Consider the following 26,759-nt stretch of genomic DNA (forward strand, 5'->3'; position numbering starts at 1 on the left):
AAACACCAACAAGCCTTGGCAACTGTAAACAATGTGGAAATCGAACAAGGTGCCGTGTCGGACCAGTAAGGTCCAGGTGACCCACCACAAGCAGGGAAGTCAGGAAAAACCCCGAGCAAATAGGGAGCCCACAGAAATCAAAGAAGACCCTCAAGAGGACACACAGCCGGAGGCTCTAGAGTCGCAAGTGGACCTTAAGCAGCTCACCAAAGATGCAGGCCCAAGATAAAAGTGATGCAGTGAGGACGAAGATTTTGGTTACAGGAGATCCTGGAGGTTGGGGCTACTTGGAGCCCGAAGATCTTAGAGGAAGGAAGCCAACAAGCCTATGCAATGGCAAGTTGACGCAGTGCACAAGTGTTCAGTTCCTGCGGCTTCGACAAGGGATACTGGCCTCAATCTTGGTGAGAGGACAAGGTAGGTCTCGAGGGATGTGAAAAACCACCACCTGTGCTACTGAGCCTTTCGGAGTCAGTGGGAGCCCAGGATCAGCAGACCGGTCAGCTTCGTTGCGTTGCCTGCGGATATAGGGTAGTGACTCCTTCACTTCAAGGCAGATTCCTTCAGGTGCCTTGGATGTCCGAAGGCCTTGGATGGTTCATGTATGGAGCACAGGCACAGACGTTGCAGCAGACAAGCAGGGTGACGAAACCAGGAGCAGCAGTAGTCTTCCTAGTTGCAGTCTTGATGTCCAGAGTACCCAGATGGTCGAAGAAGTGGTGTCTTGATTTTAATGTTGTCCGACAATGAATCTACGAACCCACCTACAGGTAAGCCCTTAAGTATCCTAAGGGAAGGGTTGGGACGATTCAGGGTTCCCTCCCATGGGAGGGGTCGGACAGTGGGGAGATATTCCTATGTCCGGTTTCGCGCCAGAGAGCCTGATCTAATTTGATTTGGACTATGCAAGGAGGGCACCAAATGTGCCCCTCAAGCAGACTGAGTGGCGCTGGCAGGCGCTACCACCCGGCCCCAATCCACTAAACCCTGTCTGGGAGGTGGTCACACCTCCCTGTGATCTCCCTGTGACAGGATACCTATTGTTCTGCATTCCCCTGCTCGGGCTTGACTCAGCAGCAGGATTGCAGAATCATGTCTCAGGTTAGCAGCAGCCATGTTGTGCTGACCGGGTTTAGAAGACTGGTACCGGGAGCTCTGAGGGCCTCCTGGAGGAGCTTTACAGTGCATGGATTCATACCTCTCACACCATTTACAGTGTGCAGGATTGATTCCAACATGTTTGATACTAAACATGGTAGGGTTCGTTACAGCCAGTTTAGAGATGGTCATCGCTTAAGGGCATCATAAGGGCTGAGGCACTTACAAGCCGGGAGAATGGACTCCGAAGGTTGTAGGGGTGTCCTGCTCACCTGCTCATGCAGGGGCACCCTCACACTTAGAACCGAGCACCCTGCCTTCAGGATTGAAAAACCTGCTTTAGGAGTGACATAGGTTTTAAGTGCAGTGACCTTATAGGGAAACTTATAGCTGTCGTAAGTGGTGCTAGCACCAGCTTACACAGGCTGCCATGGTAGGCTTTTAGTTACAGTTTGAGTGGTCCCCCTAGGGTGGCATAATACATGCTTCAGCCCATGGGGGATCCCTGGTGTACCTATGCCCTCCGTACCTCAGTACCATATACTAGGGACTTATAAGGGTTCACAAGTATCCAATCTGGGATGTACCTAAGTACTTATCATACCAATTTAGGGGAGAAAGAAAAGAGACTGGGGTACTGTTTAACAGGATCCAGTCATGCAAATCAGAAACAGCATAGCACCAGGCAATTAGCACCAGGCAAAAAGTGAGGGTAACCATAAAAGCAGATACTACTTTCCTACACATGCCCTGTCAAATTTCTAATATAATCCTTTTGAGTGAACAGTGCCTAACTCCTCCATATGTCTTGTTTCAAAACATGCCTCTCAGTGCCAATACCTCCTTTATTTTAAAACTACATCCCATCCAGCACATGAAATGAATGTTACATTAGGTTTCTGTGTAATAACATATTGTGATAGATGGCTCCTAAACCAACTTTTATATTTAGTCTAACCCTGCTTAATTGGGCTAGTTGTTTTGCCTAACTATAGCACTCCATGTTGGCACTTTATGCAATGCATTTAATTTCTGCTGTCAGCGCTGGGCCGAAGAACAGAAACACACAAATGCCACAAGGGGTGGATGTGAACCTAAAATAGAGTCAAATGAAACCATGGGGCATATTTACTAGAAACTGGCAGAGAGTGATGTTATGGTAAAATTGGTAATGCCACACTCCGTCAGTTTCAAAACGTAGGGTTGTGCCATATTTACAAGAATGCGGTGCACACCAGAGTTACCCCTTGCGCTGGCCCTAAATCGATCAATCAATCAAAGCATTTGTAAATCGCGCTGAGCAATCTGCCTAGCTCCAGCGCGGGCACTCTCGCGCCATATTGCAAGGGTGCCGGCGCTGCAGGAGTGATTTTGACGAAGGTGTTGGGAGGGGACATGTAAGTGGACATTGCATGATCGTACATAGCAAAAAAAAGGTTGTGTTCCTTAGCCACTTACCTTAATCTATGCTTTGCAGCCGGGTCGAGTTTCCTAAGTTCGCTGTAATTATAGTCTTCCAATTTACCAATCCCATCAGTCGTCCTGTCCACTGTATCATCGTGCATTAGTATAGGTACTCCATCAGCACTGAATTCAAGGTCAAGCTCCACACCAGTTGCACCATTCTTGGCTGCCTAAGGGGAGCAGAAACAATGTAAATATGAGTTTAATCAACAGAATCTTTGGACCTCACTTGACCGAGTGCCTCATAGACTGAATAATAGTCATACCAATTCAAAACGGAATGCTTTCTCCTCCACTAGCCATCTCATCCTCACATTAGCATACAAGTGATTTAGTAATGAAGAATCTCACAGTGCATACTTTATTACTGCAGACAGTTTCAAATGTGATTCATTCTTAGTTTTTAAAAATATATATATATATATTTACCAAGGAAAAAAAAGAAAATACAATTGTCCAAGTTTTAGGATACAGACACAAGTGCTCTATGTAACATTGGTACAGATGTAAACACAAATTAAATTATAAGTCTTATCTAAACATACTCACCGAAAGTATTTTTTTAACTTCAAATGTTTAATCCTAAGGAAATGGCAAATACTTATGCTATTCCCTATAACCCTATATATATATATATATATATATATATATATATATATATATATATATATATATATATATATATATATATACCCTACCCGATTCATGCATACTGCCCAAGATGATACGGACTAAACAAACTGCATGCCCCTGATCTATGCACACCAATGCGAGAGGTTTTGCACTCATCAGTTAAATGCAGATATAAATTTTCCTAGAAATACACTCTTGGAGCCTGAGTATGGGCTTTGGGTTCAATCGGATGGGAACTTTGAAAGACCCAACAATTCATGCTTTTACACTTCTACTGATTTATTTTTTAGGTTTTGGAATGGACTACACCACCACTGTGATATAGTACGTGATGCAGATTGCCTGGGTGTTTCAAGGTCCTGACTGTTCTCTGGTTTTTCTACAGGTGTACTGGTGGTCCAACTGGAGTTCCTCAGAGGAAGAAGCTGAAACACAGGTAAGTGCACTAGCACGGGTCGAGTAGAGGATAGACGCGTGTAGACCCAGTCTACCCACTATTTTCTATCCTGCTGCAAAGCTGGTCGCTTTCATCAGTGTGCCATATTTCTTTACTACTTCTCCCGGAATTCACAGAAATATGCTGAACTGGTCCTGGTGAAATTTTCTGACATGTTGTCTGCTTTTGTTCCTAGCATAAAAGTGCAAGTAGTGAAGGGGTTCATCAGATTCCATCTTCACTTATACCAAAAGCAGGAGTTAAGGGACGATTGGGACTCTTTTTCTTGGAGTATCGTGGCTGGGAGCTAACGGGAGCCTCACACCTAAACGCAGAGGGGAATCAAAGGCTCACATCTTATCACTTCACAGATACTTAAAAGCGAAATGCTTTTGCTTTGTTCAGTCCCTGTATATTACAGATATGCATACACTGTAAGAATGTCAGATGTGCTGGTCACCCCAGTAATTACACAAATAACATGTTAAATACCACTATTTTGTTTGATTTCTTTTATACTGTTTTAGCACTACTCATCCCAATGCAGGGTGTCAGAGCACTTTACATCACACATACAGATTATACATTGGCAATAACATTAATATAAAGTATGTATTACATAAGACAGTGAGTGTTACCAGGTGTAGGATCCACAAGTCCTTCATACCGCACTGTTCTACGTTAGAAAGATTACAATTTATGAACTGCAAGTAACAAAAGGATCTCCATCTAAAAAGCATTAACTCACTTACCGGTTTACCTAAAAAGAAATTCTATCATCTGTGTGTTATTTAATGTGCTGTGCAGGAGACATCTTAACCCTCTATGCTACTTTCATTCAAAACTAGAACTAAGCAAAACACAGATCTCGCCAGCAAATAAATCCACCACATTACCATTATTATCCCCTGAGATTTAGCTGGCACACAAAAATCTCTGCAGCAGGTGTCTTAACCCCATAGGATATTTTAAATGATAGACATTGCAACCAATTAAGCAGTACAGATTTACTAACACATTTCTCCAATTTCATTGTGAAAAAGTTTCAAAAATAAATCTGTAAGTTGAGGCCCAGTTTTTATGTCAGGGTTGAGTCAATATTTTGGCACAACTGCAATTCAAGATCTATTTTGTTAAATATTGTAATGCGCTCAAATGTACTCATGGAAGACCTGCTAAAAATGCGTGAGGTCTTAAGATCTGATATCACTTCCTGTGAGGTCATGGGTTGTGATGCCACTTCCTGTGATGCCACATGCTTTGTAACACTCCATGATGTCACTTTCTGTGATGCCATGCTCAGTGATGTCACACCCATTCTGCCTAACTTTGTGAGTCCAGCGACTTCTTTTTTAGTACTTGAGGCCTGTGCTCTAGGAATATTCATTGCATAACTTTCTATTTCTGACTAAGTTCCCCAGCAGTATTTCCCTTCTGCTGTCTTCCTTTCTGGTCCCGTTTAATTTCTTTTACCAAATCCACCTGTCCTCAGGTGACTTACTTGTCTATTGATCTTGTCCTATTTCTCAGGGCCAGCAAGTTTTATTGGTTACTTTTGGGGCTTGTTATAGCCTGTTTAGTCCGTGATCCTCCTATAGTTATTCTTCTCGACCAGGTCATAGATGTAACAGAAAACCCCATACCTCCTGCGAGAGAAAAATTAATTAAAAAACAAAAACTCATACGTTTCGAGGGAATATTTGTGAGGTGCCATCTGACGGACCTGTATCAGATAGTAGTTAGGACTAAGCTGTAACAATGTTAATGCAGAGCCAACAGTACTGAGTACTAACTATATGCATATATGTTACGAATGTTATGTGAGCATAGGTAAGATGGAAGTACTCTGATTAATGTGATATGGTTATATGTTATGTACCCAATAAAAAGAATTCTATGTCAGGACGGAGGCGAGGATTATGCAGTCCTTTCTTCTCTTTATTTAAAACAGCAAATTTAAAGTGGACCAATCAGAAAACTTTATAAAAACTTCAACTCCCATGAACACATGGGCCACAGTGTCCATAACAGCCGCCATCCAATCACGATGCCGTCCACTGTATAACTGGTCCTGACGTCCCTTCCTCTTCCTCTTTCTTCTCTGCTCGTCAGATAAGTCAATTTCATATCTTTCTGACTCCTGTGGTATTTTATTGTTAGAGATTTGTTCAGCGATTTGTGCTTATGCTTTACTGATTTAAATTGATGTGTGCTTACTAGAGCTGTTGACTCGACAGATTTCATATCTTTCTGACTTCTGTGATATGTTATTTTTAGAGATTCGTTAAGCGATTTGTGCTTGTGCTTTGACTGACTTCTGTGATATGTTAATGTTAGAGATTCGTTAAGCGATTTGTGCTTGTGCTTTACTGATTGCTTAAAGTGTGCTTACTAGCACTGTTGACTCGGCAGAATGACGTGCGCCAGGCGCTGCTTGCGCCGTTACTGCCGCTTCCATCGCGGACCGTGTGAGGCGCGCCTTCGCGTTTTCCCGGCTCTGTGGGGCGCCGTGGTGTGTGGAGACGCTGCGCTCGCGGTCTTCTCCTCACTTTGCGGCGTGCGGAGGCGATATACCTTTCGCCTCACCAACCCTCGCCAGACACCTTTTGAGGTGATTCTTAACCGCGCTTTGCGGCGCGACGCCATCTGGTGGCGGAAACAGGTACTGCACCTGCATTTTTGGCAGTTAGGCTGCGAGAGCATCGGCGAGGGGGCTGCCCTATTGTATTTTAGGTTAAGGGCGTTTGGTGCTCACACCCTCACATTATGCTAACCTCAGAGCAGGTAAACCCCCACTCAGGAGGCGGACAATTTCTGCATCTCCCAACCCTTGCCGCCGGAGGTGGGTCGCGCGCTTCCACAGGCTCTGTCTCGGTGCTGGCGCCCTGGCGGGAAAGAGTGGTCGCTCTTGCCCACAGTTTTCCCGGGGTGTTTGGTACCGCAGTGCCCGTCGATCGCGGACCTAGAGGCACGCAGGGTGAGGGACGAAAATCTGCTAAACGTCACGCGGGGCACCTGGAGGAGCTGACCGCTCGAGGGACTCCTTCAGTAGGGGTGCGCGGACGTTCACACATGTACCCTGCCGGGAGGGGTTCTTCCCCGGAGAGGACGGCGACGAGGTCGCCCCGGAAATGGACCAGGAGGATGGTTTCCCCGTGGAGGGAGAGGGTGTTATTGAGGAGGACTCCTCAGAGGATGAAGAGCAGTATTCCGGTCGGCCTTTAGGGGGCCCAGGAGGGTGACGATAAGACCTCTGACATGTTGACCCGACAAGGGATTTACCACCCCGGATCGTCGGGATGGATCCCTGACCCTAAGATGGCGGCGTATGTCGCGAGTAAAGTTTGCCAACCCTGGATAGGGAGGTTTGGACGCTCATGTGGGGTGAATGCCCTCGCCCTAAATTGGAAGACAGGGTGGCTGTCACCCGGGCATTGACGTAGAGCTCGGCGCGTTCTTTACGAAGTTCATGATGGATCCTAAGAAGGGCTTAGGTCGTTCATGGCGCAGCTGTTAGGATAAGCTTCAGGACGCTGTGGGCCCCGTGACTCAGATCATCCAGTTGGCCGAGAGGGCCAAGGAGTCGGGGACGGCGATATCCACAGAGGTCGTGACAGGTTGGGCACAGCGAGCCCTGTGCTTCTTGGGTAATGAGAACTACGCCTTAGCGGCAGAGCCAAGGAGGTCACTCCTCAAAAAGATTGACCCTAAGCCGGTGACCTAGCCACTTCAGAAGCAGGGCCTATTGCACTGGGCAAGCTGTTTGGCGAACCCTTTATCAAGGAATTAAATAAGTTCGTCACTATTTTTTTCCGCCTTTAGACAGGGCTCAGACGTCGATTAAAAAGGTTTTTTCCATACTGGGGGGGAGGTTACAGAACCACTTTCACAACTGGTGCAGGATCACTGCAGACCCTTGGGTTCTCCAGACTGTGCGAGGGTTCCGGATAGAGTTCTGCGGTTCCCCCGTCAAAGGACTCGTCCTCGCCCCCCCGTTTTTCTCTTCGGAGGACAGGGCTCCGATCGACATCGAGGTGTCAGATCTCCTCTGGAAGGGAGCGGTCTGCACGGCAATTCTGCGCCCTGCGGGGTTCTGAAGCAACATCTTCTTAGTTCAGAGTCAAAAGGTTTTCGCCCAGTATTAAATTTACGGGAATTCAACGAGTGGTTGGTGTTCCGCCACTTCAAGATGGAGGGAAGCCATCGGCTCCGCGACCTTCTCCTCCAGGGGGGACTGGATGGTTCGTCTGGACTTGAAGGACGCCTACCTCACAGTACTGATCTTCCCGGCTCATCGCCTCGGCGGTTCCTCCGCTTTCTTTGGAACGACACAGTCCTCGAGTTTCAGGCTCTGCCCTTCGGCCTATCATCGGCCCCATGGTGTTTTACGAAACTCCTTCGACCGGTGGTGGAGACCCTACGCGAGAGGGGCGTTCGGTTGATCATATATCTCGACGATACTGATTGAATCAATCGCCAATCTGGCTCTGTCTAGGCTTAAGCATATCCATGGCGCATCTCCAGGACTGGGGCTTTGTGATAGGTGCCCAGAGGGCCGAACTTCGACCATCACTCAGATTACGTTCTGGGATGCCTGATCAATTCGGAGTCAGCCTCCCTCAATCTCCCCCCTCAGAAGGTAACCAAAATCCACAAAGAACTCTCCCAAGTCCTCCGCAAGGACAGATTTCCCTTCGACAACTGGCTCAACACCTCGGGAAGGGCCTCACGTACTCCGAACTCATCTCCCTCACGGAGGAGACGAGAACGGAGTTTCGTTGGTGGATCGAACACAGGTGTGCGTCAAAAAAGGGGGGGGCGCGCTGTGGCGACATTTCGTTGAAGGTCGATGGTCGGAGGAGGAGCTTCACCTTCACATCAATTGTCTGGAACTCCTGGCGGGTTCTTTCGCGGTGAGACCCCCGACTCAGACACTAGTGTCGTGCTGCATTCTGCTGCGCATGGACAATGGGTCAGCAATACAGTATCTCACTCGCCTGGTCGGCCCTCGGTCTCGGGCCATCGCAATCCGGCGAAGGACTTATGGCATTGTTGCCGAGAGAATCAGATTTCAGTCTCGGCTGAGTATCTTCCAGGCAGGCAGAATTCGATTGCGGACGCCACTCCAGGCACTTCCAAGTTTCAGCGACTGGCGTCTGGAACGGTCGACCTTCCAGGCTTTGATGGCCAGGTGATGTCCATGCTCGATGGACCTGTTTGCGTCTACAACTCCCGAGATTCGTGGGTTGGAGACCGGACGGTCGACGCGTCCTTACAGAATTGGGCGCGGGAACGGGTGTATGCGTTTCCCCCCTTTCTCATGATACAACGAGTGGCGGCTCAGGTTCGCTGTCAACAAGCTTCCATGTTCCTGGTGGCGCCCTTCTGGAGGGCTCAAGCGTGGTCTCTCTCCCTGTTGGAGCTGTCATGGGATTATCCGATTCGGTTGCCCTTGTTCCCTTCATTGCTTTCGGGTCCTCTGGTGATTCAGGAAACCTTGCACCTCATTGCATGGAGGATTTCAGGGGACGTTGGCAAGACGGACGCCTTTCGGCGGACGCTGGGGACCTCATTCGTAGAGCCTGGGCCCAGGGAACTGTCAAGAGGTACCGCTCGGCTTGGCAGCAATGGCGTCGTTGGTGTCTAGGCAGACACGCCGATCCCGTGGGTGCGAATGTTAGCCACATTCTGACCTTTTAGCGGAGTTGGCTTACTCAGGTTTGGCCTACCGGTCTATTAATTCTTTCAGATCCGCCACTTCGGCAGGGCATGCCCTCATCGAGGGGAAGCCAGCGGGGGAGCAAACTAGGGACGGTGCTAGACTGTCTCAGCCCCCGGAACCCAGATACGTATTCCTCTGGGACGTCAATGTTGTTCTACGTTTTTCCTCTGCTCCTGGGCGGACTACTAGTATCTCTCCAGGAAGGAGTTGTCGGACAAGTTGTCGATCTTGCTAGATCTGGTCTCATGCAAGCGCGTCGCAGACGCGAGGACCTTGGTCATTACTGCATGGACCTACACTCCAGATGGGGTCACCTTTACGGTGGCTAAGAGAACCAAGACTAACATCAGGTCGGTATCTTATCCTATGTTTCCGGATCGGCCCACACTCTGTGTGGTGAGTTAACTCAAGACATACGAGGACATGACGTCGGATTATCGCCCTTCTGGGGAACGTCTACTCCTCATTGCACTGCAGAAGCCGTTTTAAGGCGGTTCCCTCGCCATCCATCGCCAGGCGGGTCCGTTGGATCATGACCGAGGCGGGGGTGGATGTGACCAGATTCGGAGCTCATTCCACGAGGGGAGCAATGGCTTCTAAGGCCATTCAGGTAGGCGGCCGGTTAAGATATTATGGCCGCGGCAGACTGGTCTTCCGAACCCACATTCAGGAATTTTTATTTCAAACCCATTTATGGCGCTGCGGAGTTGGTGGTGGAAAGGCTTTAAACCTGCATAATCCTCGCCTCCGTCCTGACATAGAATGAAAAATTTCCTAGCTATCGTAACGGAAAGTTTCAATTCTATTAAGGACAAGGAGGCGAGGATTATCCCCCCCGAGACTTGCTGGTCTCGCCCGACCCAGGACCTCCGTAAATTCAGTAAGTAAATTTTACAATGGGGTTTGAATATGTTATGATGTTGTGCCTTGCTCTGTCATGCTTCTATTGCTATTTGGGGTTTATGACCAGGCCTGTTCGCATGTGTTTCTAACCTTAAATTCCCCATGACATGTTTCCTCAAGTGTTATCTGGTATCGATCTCTTTGTGTCGCTTTTCTATGCTTTCGTACACGGAAAGGGATCAGGATAACGGTTTGTCTTGTGTTGATTTAGGACAAGACCAGAAAGATTGATGAACGTCCTCGGGATCTTTCCTCACAGAGAAGAAGAGGAAGAGGAAGGGACGTCAGGACCAGTTATACAGTGGACGGCATCGTGATTGGATGGCGGCTGTTATGGACACTGTGGCCCATGTGTTCATGGGAGTTGAAGTTTTTATAAAGTTTTCTGATTGGTCCACTTTAAATTTGCTGTTTTAAATAAAGAGAAGAAAGGACTGCATAATCCTCGCCTCCTTGTCCTTAATAGAATTGAAACTTTCCGTTACGATAGCTAGGAAATTTTTCATTTAAACAAAAAAAACTTGGGCACTAGAATGTTTCTCGAATGCAGTAATTTTTATTCGCTTTTACATGTCATTGTTTCCTTTATTTTGCACCCTCAAAGATTAAAGTAAACAAAACTAGAAGTGGGGAAACGAAATCACGGTTCCCTACTAATTCTATGTCAGGACTGGAGGCGAGGAGTATGCTTCACTCCCTCTACTTTATTGAACAGCAGCCATTTTAAAACTTAAACTTCAACAACTACAATTCCCATGAGGCCGTGGGAATAGAAACAAACAATATAGTTCATCAGAGCAACAGTCTCTCAATCCCAGCCAATCAGGTGTTGGCAATGCAGGTCATTGTTCATCATCACTGGCCATTTCTCCTCTTTCTTCGCTGCTCGCAGCCAAAGATAAGTGGTGGCTTTTTCTCTCATGCCTGTTATTACTTAACTTTTATTCCTTATATAACTTCCACGAACTGCTTTCTTTTTGCCTGCTAGAGGTCACCCGCTACTTTGCAGTGCAGTTTGCTAAAGTAATTGATTGCTTTCTTGTCCTATTCGTTCTTTTTTGCCACCAGCGTTCTCGCGGGAATGTCACCAATGCTTGATTAATTGTGACCTGCTGCAGGGCGGGAATTGCTTCAGAAGCTGTAGCATTTTGTTCACCCCTTCGCAGCCACTGTCAACTGGTGAGGCTCCGCTGTGTGGTCCTCCCACCAGAGGGCGTCTGCTTGATACCGTTCGACCGCGGCGCGTTCTTCTTACTCGGCGCGCATCTCAGGGTTTGGAGCAATGCGCCATGGTTGGAGCCTTGTCCGTCTGGAGCGTGACGCCCAGTCAAAAGAAAACAGGTCTGTACTGCCCATCAGCAGCAATTACTGATGCACCCTTTTCAGGGTCGCTTCCGCCCTAGGACCAGACGCTCCCCTAAGAGGGAGTATGTATCATTGAGCAGGTTCTAGCCTACGGGGACAGACTCCCAGACCTGGTAACCCATTATATTGTGCACCAAGGGTGTGAGGTCCCCGGCCTTCTGCCCTATTATAGTGAGGCTTGGCCCAATCTGAAGCGTGACTGACACCCAACCCTTAATAATTAGCACTCTCTCTCTTCAGTGCCTTCTGCCCCAATATATTACAGTGCCCATATATATGCCTTTTGCCATAATATATTACAGTGCCCGTATACTTACAAGGTAGGGCTTGGTGGGCATCCGCAAGAGAGAACTCCTTTAATGACACCCAGGGGAAGAAGGACCCCCTGAGCAGACTCCCTTTTGACAATGATTTTTATGATGCTGTTGATGCATCAATCTACAGGGCGGTTTCAGAGGCCATGGCCCCATTGGAGGAAAGATTTTCTCGCCAAATAGCGCAAGCCTGCGAAAAGATAGTAGGGACTGCCATGGGTCGCATGACTGCAAATCCACCTCCCCAGCCCATAAATTTGAATCCGCCACCAGCAAATTGCCCCTTTCAAGACAGGAGTAGACCTAGATGTATTCTTTAGGCCCAAACAGGCATTCTTGGCCAATACTGCCCCCCCAGTGGCTCCAGTGGCTCCCGCTGCTCCGACTGATGACAATCATAGGGACACTGATGACGACGCAGGACCATCCCGACCCTGGCTCCCCCCCCCCGTTCCCGATGACCAGGACTATGGTCCGACATGCTGGACCCAGATGAGATTCTTCACCCGAGGTATTCCAAATGGGCCTAGTCAGAGAAGGTCGCAGAGTACATGGCGGGTCGCATTCGGAAAACGCTGGAAATGGAATCCTGAAACTGTTTGAACGCAAAGTGTACCCTCCCCTCCCTAGAGGGCATGTGAACGTTAACTCCCAACATATACCTACGAATGGCCACCTTCCTACAAACATTTTTGAAGGACGCTAAAAAGGGATAGACAGGCCCTGGCGGGCTTGCCAGGACAAGTTGCTGGTCACCCTGGGGCCGCTAACTAACATACTTAACTATGCGGAGGTGGCCAGGTTTCTCGGGCTCTCTCATTTCACCTGATACCCCTTTGGCCTGGGCGCAGCGCGCCGCAGTCTTCCTCGGCAACGCGAACTGTGCTTAGTCGACGGAGAGACACTGATCCCTGCTTAACGGGGTGGACCCCAAACTTGGGTATCTTGCTGAATCTGAAGCAGGTCCTATTGCGCAGGGGGACCTCTTTGGAGGATCTTTTATCAAGGCATTGGGGACGTTTGTCAATATCTTTACCTCATTGGACAAAGCACAGTCCTCTATTAAAAAGGTTTTCCACTCCCAGGTTTTCCGTGGGGCCGGTTGAGGCAGGGGCCACTTGGCTGGCTGCCCTAACAACCAGTACAACTACAGAAGACAAGACCAGTATCAAGATCAGGCCAGTTTTCCAAACTTCTACCCCACCAGAGGGAGACGGGGTAGAGCAAGAGGAGCCAGAGGAACTGGGACCGCCAACAGTCCCGGTGAGTGTACCCCCTTCTTCCCTTGTAAAGGTGAGGGGCCGACTGGTGAATTTTTTCCAGGCCTGGACTTTAATCACGGGAAATACCTGGGTACTCCGCAGCATTCAAGGGTTCTAAATAGAGTTTTATGATACTCCCAATCAAGCCGAATTTCTGCGCACCATCAGGTTTTTGGCCTTGGAGGACCAGGAGGTGAGATCCCTTCTGACCAAAGGCGCTATTTCCCCAGCGACTCTACATCCCATGGGATTCATCAGCAAACTCTTCCTGGTGGACAAAGCGGACGGAGGTCAGCGTCAGGTCATCAACCTGCGTGAGTTCAACGAGCGGCTGATCTATTGCCACTTCAAAATGAAGGGGATCCATTTGCTTCGGGACATCCTCTGCCCTAGAGATTGGATGGCACGTCTGGACCTCAAGGACCCCTACCTCTCGATCCTCATTTTTTCCCCCTCACAGAAGGTTCCTACAGTTTTCCTGGGGAGGAGACACGTACAAGTTCATCACTCTGCCCTTCGGTCTCTCTTGGGCACCCTGGTGCTTTACAAAGGTCCTCAGACAGGTAGTAGAACACCTGAGGGTGCAGGTGATGTGACTCATAGTCTAGCTCAACGATCTCCTGATATTGCCACAGTGCCCCAACAAACTGGAGCTGCAACTCCGTACATCAGTCAGTCTCTTACAGAGCTTGAGATTCGTAATCAACAATTCCCTCCTAGCCCCTTCTCAGAAGGTGATTTTTCTGGGTTTCTAGATCGACCCCGTAGAGTCTTCTCTCAGTCTTCCCTCTCAGAAGGTGGCACGAATTGCAGCGTGCACCCACGAAGCCCTGCATCTCCCTAAGGCAGGTAGCACACCTTGTAGGCCTACTCTCCTCCTCCATCCAGCCATCATGCCAGGGCCTCTTCACTACCGCGCACTCAAACGCTTGAAGGTCATGCACTTGCGCAAGGGGCCCCTCATATGATCAGCAGGTAACTCTTTCACAGAAGCCAATGAGGGAATCACCTGGTGGCTTACAAACAAGGAAGCATGGAATGGGCGGGCAATATTTGTCTCTGTGTCGGATATAGTCATTGAGTTTGACGCCAGTAGGTCAGGCTGGGGCGTCAGATGTGGCAATTTCACCACAAGAGGAGTGTGGTCTCCACTCGAACAATGATTGCATATCAACAGTTTGAACTCCTGGCAGGTTCCTTTGCAATCCTCTGTTGGACCAAAGTCTTAGTCCAATCTTGTGTTCTCTCAAATATGGACAACATATCGGCAGTCCGGTATGCCAACCACTTAGGGGACACTTGGTCGAAGGCTCTCTCTGACCTCGCGGCAAACTTCTAGCCACGCTACCTGGACCAAGAGATCTCAGGGATGGCGTTATACCTGCCGTGTCAGGACATTCAGACAGGGGATGTTTCAGTCTCACCACTTCCGGGATGTGAGCCTGAAAAAACTTCATGCAAGGGTATTCTCGGACCTCCTGGTAAAATGGGGTCCCTTTTCTGTGTTTTTTTTGCCTCACGCCTGGATCACCAATTACCCAGGTTCTTCAGTTGGTGACTGGATCCCTTGGCGGTGGCCACGGGCGCCTTTCTCCAGGACTGGACAAGGGAGCAGGGATATGCCTTTCCCCCATTCGCCATGATCACCCGGGTCTCATCCCAGGTTCAGAGGCAGTCGGCTATGGCGGTAATCATCATTCCAATTGGGAAATTGCAAGTGTGGTTTCCAGTTTTTCTGGAACTTTCCTGGGATTCTTCAATCCTTCCCCCTCTTCTTCCAACCCTGCTTCTCAGTCCGGCATAACAGCCTCACCCGTCATCCCGCAGGGGTCGCTAGCCCTCATGCCCTGCTGGATTACAGGGGACAATGAGCAGTCCCAGGCCTTTCGGGCGTGGCTGAGAAGTTCATGTCCAAGCCTGCACTGACACCACAGTCAAACGCTATAGGTCTACCTGGAGAAGGTGGTGCCGTTGGTATCTGCGACTGGACCATGAGCCAGTGGCAGCAGATGTGATCCACATCTTGAATTTTCTGGCCTCTCTGGCAAGGCAAGGTTTGGCATACAGGTCTATTAATACCTTTTGCTCAGCTAGATCTGCGGGACACCCCATGGTGGATGACTCCTCGGAAGGGGAACACCCATATGTTTGTCGACTTCTGAGGGGGATATGGGTGTCCCAGTATCCGGAGCCCAGATATTCAGCCCTCTGGGATGTGTCAACCTCTTCCTGTCTTGGCAACCAAACAGGTTCCTGTCCAGAAAGGAGCTTTCGGCGAATCTAGCCATGCTTCTTTGCCTGATATCCTGTAGACTAGTATTGGACGTCAGAGCCCTGGACATCACCATCAGGATTTTTTCTTCTTCAGGAGTGACTTTCACGATCCAGAGACGGACCAAATGCTGGACAAAGTCCATTTCGTATCCGGCATTTCCAAAACTGTGCGTAGAGTCTTGTCAATCATCGATACACCACTCATGCACTCATTCAATCATCCATAAACCACTCATACACTCATTCAATCATCCATGCATGCACTCATTCAATCATCCATGCATCACTCATGCCATCACCCATGCATCACTCACACCCTCAATCATACATACACCACTCATGCACACATGCACTCATTCAATCACGCATGCAGCACTCATTCAATCGTCCATGCTCCATGCATGCACTCATTCAATCAGCCATGCATCACTCATGCACTAATTCAATCATCCATGCACCACTCAACTCATCCAATGATCCATGCACCACTTGTGCAATCATTCAATCACCCATGCTCTTCATTCAATTATCCATACACCACCCGTGCACCATTCATGCACCCAATCATCCATTCACCACTCATGTATGCACTCATTGTCATCCATGCACCACTCATTCAATCATCCATGCACCACTCATTCAATCATTCATACACCACTCGGGCACTCATTCTATGATTCATACACCACTCATACAGCCATCCATGTACCACTTGTGCACTCAATCATTCATACAGCTGTCATACACTCATACATGTACCAATCATTAAATCACCCATGCACTGCTCATACAATCATACATGCACCACTCATGCACTCACACATGCATTAGTTATGCACTCATGCAATCATCCATGCACCACTCATGCAAACATCCATGCACCACTCATGCAAACATCCATGTAACACTCACAAACTCATTCTAACATCCATGCACTGCACAAACACTCATTCAGTAATCCATAAACCGTTCATGCACTCATCGTAACATCCGTGCACCACTCATACACTCACTGAACCATCCCTGGAGCACTCATGTAATCATCTATGCACCACTCATCCACTAACATCCATGCACCACATATTCAATCAGCTATGCAGCATATAACACAGTCAGAGACACACTTACACAACCACTCATATATATATATATATATATATATATATATATATATATATATATATATATATATATATATATATATATTTACACACACAAATACATACATACACTTAATCTTTGTTTAACTAAGGAAGGCAGAGAATAAAATAACTTTATTGTACAGTTAATTAAAACTCACAATGTTAAAACTTTCGTCATTAAAAAAAGGAAATATCATTTTAACCTTGTTTGGACATATGTTTTGAATAAAAAGGAGAACAGTATTTTACACTCTATTAGGTCGTACCAGTCTCAATTGCGTTATCTGTGTGGTCCTTTTCTAAGTTGGTAAAGTGATTGTGCGTCAGTATGCCGGTGCTTGATTATGACTTGGCAAGTTCCTTAACAGACTGACCTTTTATTTGATTGAAATGCTGTTGCTTGCTGTTCTTCAATGTTCCATGTGGCTAGCTCTTTAGTCTTCTGACCACTATGTCAAAGTACTTTGTTAGTCTGTAGTTTAGCTTTGTCTCTTCTGTGTTGAAGCACAGCTTCACAGTCTGCCTGTAACTTGTTATGCCCTTAAGGAAGGTGATTCCAACAAGAACCTTATTTTTCTTTTTCTGGAACTGGTTTTCTAATAATATTTTCTTAATTTTCTAACTTTTTTGTATTTATCTTCAAACAAAAATGGCAACAAGGAGACAAAAAAAAAATCTAACCAAAAACGGAAAAAATCTGCATCTACTGCAGTTAAGAAAAAAAAAAGAGCAAGTTTGATTTCCTGCCGCCTCCACAATAAAATCTATACTCTGCTCTCCAGCTCTCAGAGTTTTATTGCAATCCATGCAACAAAATAAAAGTGTGTAGTTCCCGATAAGATTCAGAACGTTGTCTGACAACTTCAGCTGGCACTGTTTCTCGGGGAGCAGGTGGTGCAGGTCTGGAGGTAGATGGTTCTGCTCTTCTGTGCCGTCTTCAGAGCTAAGCAATGATAGGTTTTTGAATGATAGGGCATACTAGTTGTACCACAAGAGTACTTTTTACTAGTACCCCTTAAAAGAGTCTTCTCACAGAGGCTGCATGCGCCAAATTTCGCTACAGTTTGCTCCCCTGATGGAATTCCTAAAAAATTCCCATGCAATGCTTTATTTCTTGCTGGGTGGGTCATCATCTTCCAACTCTTCATTTGTCTCTGCCACCTCCTGTACATGCTGTGGCACCTGATCTTCTTGGTTTCCTCCTGTTGCCATTTTCAGTTTCAAAATAACACTAAAAACTGTCCATAGCAAAAGTCTGCACTCCTACTTCAGCACACCTCCAAAGGAAAAGTGAAATCCCAGTGGAATCTTCAGGAAATAAAAAACACATGGGCACTTCCAAAAAAAAATTAATGAAAAGTGCCTGCACCATTCTACGGTCTTCTTTTATAGGTCCCATGATGTTTGCTAATACGGACGCATTCGCGACTACCACGTGGTCGCCGTACATGAAAACAGAAATTAAAAGGTGTTTTGTTTAACACTGATCACACAAAGAGAACTTTAAGGGCTATGGTAGTGAACACCTATAGTTAATGAAAAACACATGGTCTGTACGATTAGCGACTTCATTGCAACTTCCGGCGTCACCACGAAAATGGGAAACACCAAGTTAAAAGACACACAAGTTTAAAGAGTATATTACTAAACAACTGGTGTAAAAGATTGATTGAAATATGTCTGTGTTTCAGAGTTTTTGAAAAACACGCACTTTTCACTGCATCGCCGCGGGGATTGTGAAGACGTCACAACCATAAAGATTTTTTTTTAAACAGTTATTAATCCACTCAAATAATGATTGATACCTTAATAAAAGGCTCTTCCAGCACGTTTCCCAAAAATTCTGGAGGGGTCCTTCATGCCTGGGAATATAGTCACATCTGCACCACACACAGAAATATGGTGCCAGGACAATGAGGACCTAAGCTGGACCGATCCTCATTAAAGTGCAATAGTAGAGTCAGAATTTGTTAAAGCTTTCATTTTGTTCTATCAAAGGTAGCCTCTCTGGTACCTGAACTGAGTAAAATAAGATATACAAAGAGCAAATCCAAAGTGCCTATATGCATGATTTTAGATAAACTAACGGGGGGTGATAAGTATTAAAAATCCAAATCAACAGATTGATCATGCTATTCTGAAGTGACAAAGTCACTTCAAAAAGTGACAAGTCAAAATTTTGTACAAGTTTCGGCCAGTCAAAGTATCTTTGCAAAATACTCGTAAACCTTGCTGACACCCTCAGTTAAGGGAGGCATGCATATCTGGGGAAAGGAAAACATAACTAACAGACCTGCCAACTCACATGTTGCCGCCATGTGACATACGATGTGGCATGGAAACGAGCTGAAAACCACTGTAAATAGTACCAGCTTGTTTTCAGAAGCTTTGAACAGCTGACGTCCATTAAGAAGTGTGAAAACCCCCAAGGATATCAGCAAGAGCCTCAGCAAGCTTTTAATTCATTTTGGAGGGGGGAGGGAGGGTTGGAGGACAAAGCGGGACAAACGTGCCTCCTAGGTAGGAGGACAACCCGCCCTCCAAGGCCCCAGCCCCTCCTCACACTGAGATTTGTGTTTTAGTTGACAAGTATGTAATAGCCATTCTCAGCACAATTGTACTGTGCAAATGATAAAATCAATGAAATTTAAAAAGACCTTACTATCTTGTCCTAGTCCTCAGTAAGGAGGTTTTACCTCCATGAACAAACCTGCTAACAAGCAGTCACCATGAAAAAAAAAACTATATTCACCACACCAGGAGCCGATCATTACAAGGAACCTTTATACCCAACAATAGCTGCTTTTATTCTCTTTGCACTTAAGCTGTTGTCAAGCAGGTAGGTAGGTTTAATGACTAATTTTGGTTCTTCTCGTCAACTGAGAAATACAATCGTGTTGTGAACAAAGATATATATCAGCCTTGTGTTTTGAGCCGAGTAGATTAGCTTGCACCTCTGGATTTTGGTTGTGGAAGCGCAACGTCAGGACGCGAAGACGTCAACAGAAAGATCGAGGACTAACAACTCTCATCAAAAGCACTGTCCATCAGAGTTCCCACAAAAGGGAATCTCCTCCTTTATCTTGAATGCTCTTAACAGGTTGGAGGACAGACCGCAAAAGACTAGAGAAATCACTTTTAAGGTCCTTGATAATCTTGTTTTTTATAGATATGGATACACTCCCCTAGGAAACCTCTACGCTTATCATTGCTGGAGACCTACTTAACAATGCTAATTAGCATTTAATCAGGAATATAATTATTGGACTTCCACCCATAGGAAAATCAGTTATCCGTATAAAAGAAAAGTGTAAAATCAAGTTAACGTGTGGCCTGCTTGATGAAGACGCAGCTTGCGTCAAAAACGCACAAAGATTGCTATTCCACAAGGAACATTGACATTAATTAGAACTGTTTTTAGAATTGTAATAGGATATATCGATGTTTTTATAAATGTGTACATGAGACAAAAAACAAGTGATGGTTATGTGCCAGGAATTTTTAACTGTGTCTGTATTTTAATAAAATGATGTTTTAAAATGTATGTAATTCATTTAGTTTTGATTGTTACACTCCAGTTGTTTTTCATTGTATTGCATTTTTGACAAGCATTGAGATATAAGGATCTATGACGTATATGAATTAGTAAAATTGCCTAGGGATATACACTTGACTTGAATAGTCCCTTTCTTAGGAATTGCTAAAGCAATTCAACAGGGGGCCCTTGTTATTTTTCAATATATGGAAGCGCAAGTGCTGCCTTCATCCACTGTCTGAATTGAGTTTTGTGAGCACCAGACTTTCAGATTCCAGCCCAGAGAATCCCCTTCCCTTACTCCCAATTGTGAGCAGTCGTATGCTGCATAGACCGGCTGCTTTTAGAGAAAAAAGCAACTACTTCTTACTGTGAACTAGCTTCTTTGTTATTGATTCAAGAGTAGCCACATTAAGATGGTGGCTGTCGCTTTAAGGCATTTAGAGCACCTATGATAAATGTTTAAAAAAGCTCAGCGGTTTAAGCACATAATTCTTCAGTGACAGCGACTCTCCTTAACTGAAGAGGAGAAATCACTGGTTGCTTCTTAACCCCTTCGATGCTGATGACGAGCTCAGCTCGTCATCAGCCACGGGGGGCGTGTGCGGATGACGAGCTGAGCTCGTCATCTAACGCGCCTTTTTAAAAAAAGCCGCGTAGCGCAAAAATATGCGCCGCAGCAATGATGTTAAGACAGACCATTGGGAGGAAAGGCGAGTCTAGCTTCAATTTTTATTGCTGCTGGGTTCTTGCTGTTGCTCTGCCTCTCTGAAGCGGCATCATTGTATATTGATGGACACTTGATTTGTCTGGAAAATGTGTGGAGCGTAACTTGGGTTTAACTGTTGCTGCCTATGGTATAGGCTCTTTCCATTTCTGAAGTGGATATTTCGTATCTCTTATTCATTTAATTGGACTGGGAGACAGATAGACACAAGCAGAGATCATGAGGAGGCCTTTCATGTTTCTCTCTTTTTGTATCCGCTCCAAGGTATTGTTTTGACAATTCTCTGAACAATGCTCAGTCTGGGACTCATTTGGGTCTCCTTGATCAGCCAATAACCGAATGATTTGCTTGCAGCTTCAGACTCTGATTGAGGCCACTGTGCAAGAAGTACTGGATATGCGCTAGCCTATCATGGCCCCTACTCTACCACCTTCTTCTCTGCCTTAGGACACAAGAAGGGTATGGGTCCAGCCACTCCAATTGAGGAGGATGAAGACAATGTGGAATTTAAGACTTTGGGTAAATATCTGAGAAGTAAGGTGTTTGCAAAGGTGATAGTTCGCATGCAAGACACTTCCAGAGGTTCCTGCAGCCTATCCTTTGGAGGCTTCTGTCAAACAGGCATCCAATAACGTCAGTCGCACAAGCCAATCTGTAGTCCTGGTCTACTATTCTTAAGCAGCATGCATTCTACTATTCTGCATAGTGTGTGGACCCCGAGTTGGTTGTATCCCCTCCTATGTTTTAAGGAACAATTTCTAAATACCTTAAAAAGTGACTTTATTTGATAAGTCAGGGTGCATGCATGTAGCAATGGTATTTTGTTCTGCTTTGATCCTATTAAGACGAGTCTGCCGTAGCGAGTATTTGTTCTTCTGATAGGTTCTCAATAAGTGCTCATTGTTTGCTGAGTGTACTGTTGGATTACTCCTTCAAGCCTTGATTGTGGCTATGAAGGGAAGGACTTTGGCCTTCTTCTGGAATTGATAGAGAAAGCAGCTGTCATCTGATGTGGCTGTGGTTGTTCTTAAAGCTGCAGAAATTACAGTAGGGTCAGTTCTAGCAGAAAGTAAGCAATGTCGAATGAAATTATGGAAAGGCATCTCAAAAAACTTTGCTGCTTAAATTGCCTTTTTGACTGAAATGAAAATTTCTGGGTGAAAAGCTGGCTGAAGTCATTGTGGAGGTTCCTATCAGAAACCTAATGTCTGTCTCCAAATACACCCAAGCAAAAGCCAACATGATTTTAAATAACTTCCATTGCCAAATTCTATGCAGGTTCCCCTTCCTGCTTTCATTCTGGGTTGGGCTAATTTGGTTTCCAAAGCTTAGATGAGGTAATTGGTCTGCAAAGGCTACCTTAAAGTAAATGTGGGATTCTTGTAAAGCGCACTGTTACTCTACCCGAGTGTCCTGGCGCTGTAGACCGCTGGGGAACCCGTCTTGGTTTTCCCTGTGAGATGGTCCCTTTCTGGGTATCTCCAGGGTGAAACCAGGCATCCCCGGCGTCTGTGGGGGGCCGTTGTAGAGATGAGGCAAGCTTAATGCCCAGAGTTACCGAGTGTGTTCCCTGATTAGAGTAGGCACTGAGGCAAGAATTATCGAGTCCGTTGACCCCTGGTCCACGACCCTGCCGCGTCGGGAATTGAACCCTGGTCCCAGGCCATTCTCTGCTTACAGGTCTGCCGCCTCTAACCGGTGAGCCACGCCTCTCCACTGAGAAGGTAAAGACCTTGTGACAATCCTTCTGACCCTGTGCAGAAGGAATTCTATCAAAAGGATTTTTTGGACCTTTAAAGCAAGAAAGCAATTGTTCCTATACCAGTGCATTGGTGTCTGGGAATTTACTTCCATCCATTTCTAGTTCCAAGCATGCGATAGCATTTCAGCTAATAATAATCAATCTTAAGGGAGTGAAATCATTTATGAGCAGGATTCAGATAGTATCTATGAAGGAAATTAATGATTCTCGAACTTCCATAGACTTGGAGGATGCTTCTTATTCGCACACACCAATTCACAGTTAGAGAACTGCTTTTGTATGCCTAAAACTCTGCAAACTTGTCAGTCAAATTTAGAAAGTTGGATATATCAGGACAGATAGTTTGTGCACCACCTTTGAACTTACATATCCATAAATAGACAAATCTGAATGGAGAGACATTTTTCTTCTATTGTGGATGTTGGTTCCGTGGTACCAAAGCTCAGACCACAGACCCAAAGCACTCCAATTCGGTAGCCGCAACTTGTTAAAAAATATTGCAGCTGCCCTTACAGGACAGGGGGAGTCGGGCCCCGTGTCCTGTGAAAATAGAGGTGCCAAAGGGGGCCTAGCAAAACATCCTCTGACCCCCTGGCTCAGGTGGGTGGGCTCCAAACTCCCTGGTTATGAAATAAAAATAAACTGTATAATTTTCTGAGTTCAGGAGCCCCGAGGCTGGGATTGCAGCAGAGTGTTGCCCTTGTAGTGTGATTTATGGTGTGTATTGGTGTTGTGTTTCAAGGATTGAGGTCTCACCCAGAACTCGTGGCTTTGGGGTTTATTTATTATTGGGTGACTTTGTGAATCCAAACTGAAATATAACAATCATAATTTTGCTTAACTGGGGGGGTTTTCAGTTAAGGTTTTTTTCCCCCGAATATTTTAAGGTGTTCTAACCAAAGTTAGCCATAACAATGTTTTTTTCATTATTAGGTCTCGCCTTTTCCATTCCGAAGGAATGGGAAATGGAGAGAATTCAAGTGCTCAAAATACTCGTGAAATTAAGGGCTTTTTGGTGCGGTTTTCTTTGAGTTCACGTGAATCACGCGACCAAACAAGCACGAGTATCAGCCTCCCTCCCTCCCTCCTAATTGCATTTTTTCAGGCCGCCACCACATCAAAGGGCTTCTCCCAGCGTGTGCTCTGCGGCTTCTCCTCCCCTAATTATTCATGGCTGGCCGGTCACATGTAGCTGAAATTCAAGCGTCTCCGTGAAAGTTATTTGGAATTCCTTTGCAAACACTTCGTTTTAAACAGGAAGATTTGTGGCAGATGCTGGAATTCCAAGTTTCATTTCCAACCTCCGCCTACCGTTCCCTCCTTTCTTTACAGCGAATCTTGCGCTAAGTGCTGTACACGGGATCCTGTACTTGTTTTTAGAGAACTCTTATAAACTGTTACGTCTATCAAATGCTACGTAGTATGTGTGATTCAGAGAACGTGTCTTTAGAAGACATTGAAGCTGGGAAGTTTCACTCAGAGCAACTAGAGCCCCATGGGACTAATTAAAAGTATATCTGCACGATTCCTCTAAATGAACGCACTATTACCAGCTGCACAAAATACTTGTTTAAATTCGACTTCTGGCTTCCCACACAAGCCCGAGCGAACGAGTGTTATCTTCCTGGGCCGAAAATCACTTAACGGTCACAGCAGAGAGTGCTTAGAAACGGACTACCACCTGTAAGCACTAGATACAAACCGGGCATGGGGGCGAAGGGTATTGGTGTGTACACCGTATACGGCAATGGAACTCGCCCTTTCCGCCAACCTCATACACTGGTGCAATTCACAACATCGAATACTTCGAGCAGTGATAAAGAGACTATTGAAAGTGCCCAAAATTTACAAAAAAATACTTTGGAAGAGACACAGTCTTACAGCCTGGGCCTTGAACAGCGCAGCCCGCTCAGCCCAGTGGCAGCGTCACTGGAGCAGCAGATAACTCCTTTGTAACGGGGAGAGTTGGACACCTGTGTCTGAAAGGACCATTGTGCATAAGCACAGCTCTGCCTGGCTGCAGCCGAAACATTAACCCAGTACCCAGAGGTGCCTAGCTGCAGGGATACTGAGATCTGCAGGACAAACTAAGGCTAGGCAAAGGTTACAAGTAGCCTTAGCCCACTGTCGGGTAGAGCACGCCAAGTGCGTCTTCCCCGGGCTAGGACTACAATCCTTTTAAATCCACCAGCCTCGTGTGTAACAGACTAACACCAGAGCAGTCAGTGTCTTTGACAGACTGCATTTAAAGGGCAAGCCAATAAGAATTCACATTTCGAAGGCTTGCCGCCTTTCCAGCACCTGTTACTTTCCAAGGCGCTAGGCTGCGAAACTGTATTCTGCTACAAACCACAAAGCAGATTTACCGACACGTTTCCAAGCATTAATAGTCGTAACTTTTTTTTTTGCCTCCACAGTCCTGCGGATTTCAGGCCAACCAAGTTACAATGCCAATAGCTCATTTTTTAGTGGAACCCATTTCCAGCTTGCAAGCCTGCCTGAAAGCACCATCTAATTTTAGTTCAGCATCTCAATATGCAACTATATGGTAATGACGCTTCGTCACATTTCTTTGCCTATAACCAGTGATTTTATTCTAAGGAACTTTTTACCCCCGTTTCATTGGTTGCCTCTGCCATCATAGACATTAACTCCTATAGCACCATCAAGGGTCAAGTGATGTGCTCCCCGACACTACAGGAAAGGCTTGTTATACCCTAGATTTTACAAAGGTATTTTGTAGTGGTATGGCATGCTGAAATGTATTGTGATAACAATAATATTCATTATCTTTTAAGTACTCACTAATGCTATGGTGCACAGGACAAACAAAGCAGGCATTAAAACAAAAAACAAACAAGCATTTGCAATGCAATAGGTCTCGCATTCACAAGAGTTTGAGCTATTACTATTGCAAAAAACAATGCCTTTTATTTTTGTTTTCATTTTAAAAACATAAAGGGCTTTGTCATTTAAAAAACCAATAGCTCCAACTTTCCTACTGCGAGACCTATTGGCAATGCCAGTGCTTGTTAAATATATTGAATATTTACGTTAACTCAGGTAAAAGATAGGGGTTGTAGTCACTGGAGGCAGATCGTGATGAAAGTGTGTCTGATGTTAAAGTCCACAATCAGAACATTGACAAGCTACTGGTCATCTCTCGTCATGGGGAAGGGCAGTGGCTTTTTTTTGGTTTTAGTGCTACAAGGATTTCTCCGCAATGTATGTTTTACTAACATCGATTGAGCAACGCAGCCGGCCGCTGCTGGAGTCCGTGTCAAATGTAACATTTCAAAATGTTCAGTGCCGCCATCCCCGTGGTTGTGCCGTTGTCGCAGGACTGAGAAAGCCAAACTGGGTACTGGCTGCACCATAGGGGATGGAGAGACAACGACTATCGCCCCTTCAAATGACACCCTGCTCCCATTCCTTACTACAACTTGTTCCTCGAAAGACTGACCATGCACCGAATCAAGACAAAACAATTCCCTTTAACCAAATTCAAGATATCCTTAAATCAACAAGTCTTTAAGTCAGACCAACTACATTCAAGAATCAGAACATATGTGTCTAATTTTGACTCATGCCCTTCAGTAAAACTGATTTTCCTTTTTTACTGCATCTCAGTGCTAACTGCTGTTAAACAGGTCTCATTAGTCTGCAAAGCTTAACCCTCAAGGAACAAACGGCATTTCGAAAGCCTATCTTTGGGCTGCCATTAAATGTGTTTCACCTGAAGTGGGGAAATATTTGCTGCAACTGATCTATTCATAGCTTTCAATTTGACACATGTGGCTTGTAAAAATGAGCTGGACTTGTATGTCACACATAACAAGGGATATTTGACAGCTATGAACTAGAACGGAGTTTGGATCTGGCCACCCTTTTGCAAGGAACAATATGTCCGGTGAAGGATATATCAGAGAACAAAACAAAAACAAAACAAACATTGACCACAATGGAAGATACAGGTAAATCTTTAGTATTCACCTTTTGACTAATTGATTCAAACTGTATTTCAGAAGCCGTCCAAAACACATGGAGTGAATATACAATGGGTGAGGGAGTCGTGACTGGTGACTGAGTACTCAACTAGAATTAAACAAAAATAATCATACA

The 26,759-nt window shown here is 45.8% G+C and overlaps 1 protein-coding gene across 1 annotated transcript in view; it reads right to left on the reverse strand.

The window, feature by feature from the left end:
* GDE1 (glycerophosphodiester phosphodiesterase 1) overlaps positions 1–26,759 on the reverse strand; it is a 170,258-nt gene that overhangs the window by 142,387 nt on the left and 1,112 nt on the right. Inside the window, exon 2 of the mRNA XM_086940774.1 lies at positions 2,557–2,732. Within this exon, the coding sequence (XP_086796900.1) occupies positions 2,557–2,732 (176 nt within the window). The remainder of the gene's footprint in view (positions 1–2,556; positions 2,733–26,759) is intronic.

Source organism: Lissotriton vulgaris, chromosome 10 (assembly GCF_964263255.1).
Source record: "Lissotriton vulgaris chromosome 10, aLisVul1.2, whole genome shotgun sequence".
Classification (NCBI taxonomy): Eukaryota; Metazoa; Chordata; class Amphibia; order Caudata; family Salamandridae; genus Lissotriton; species Lissotriton vulgaris.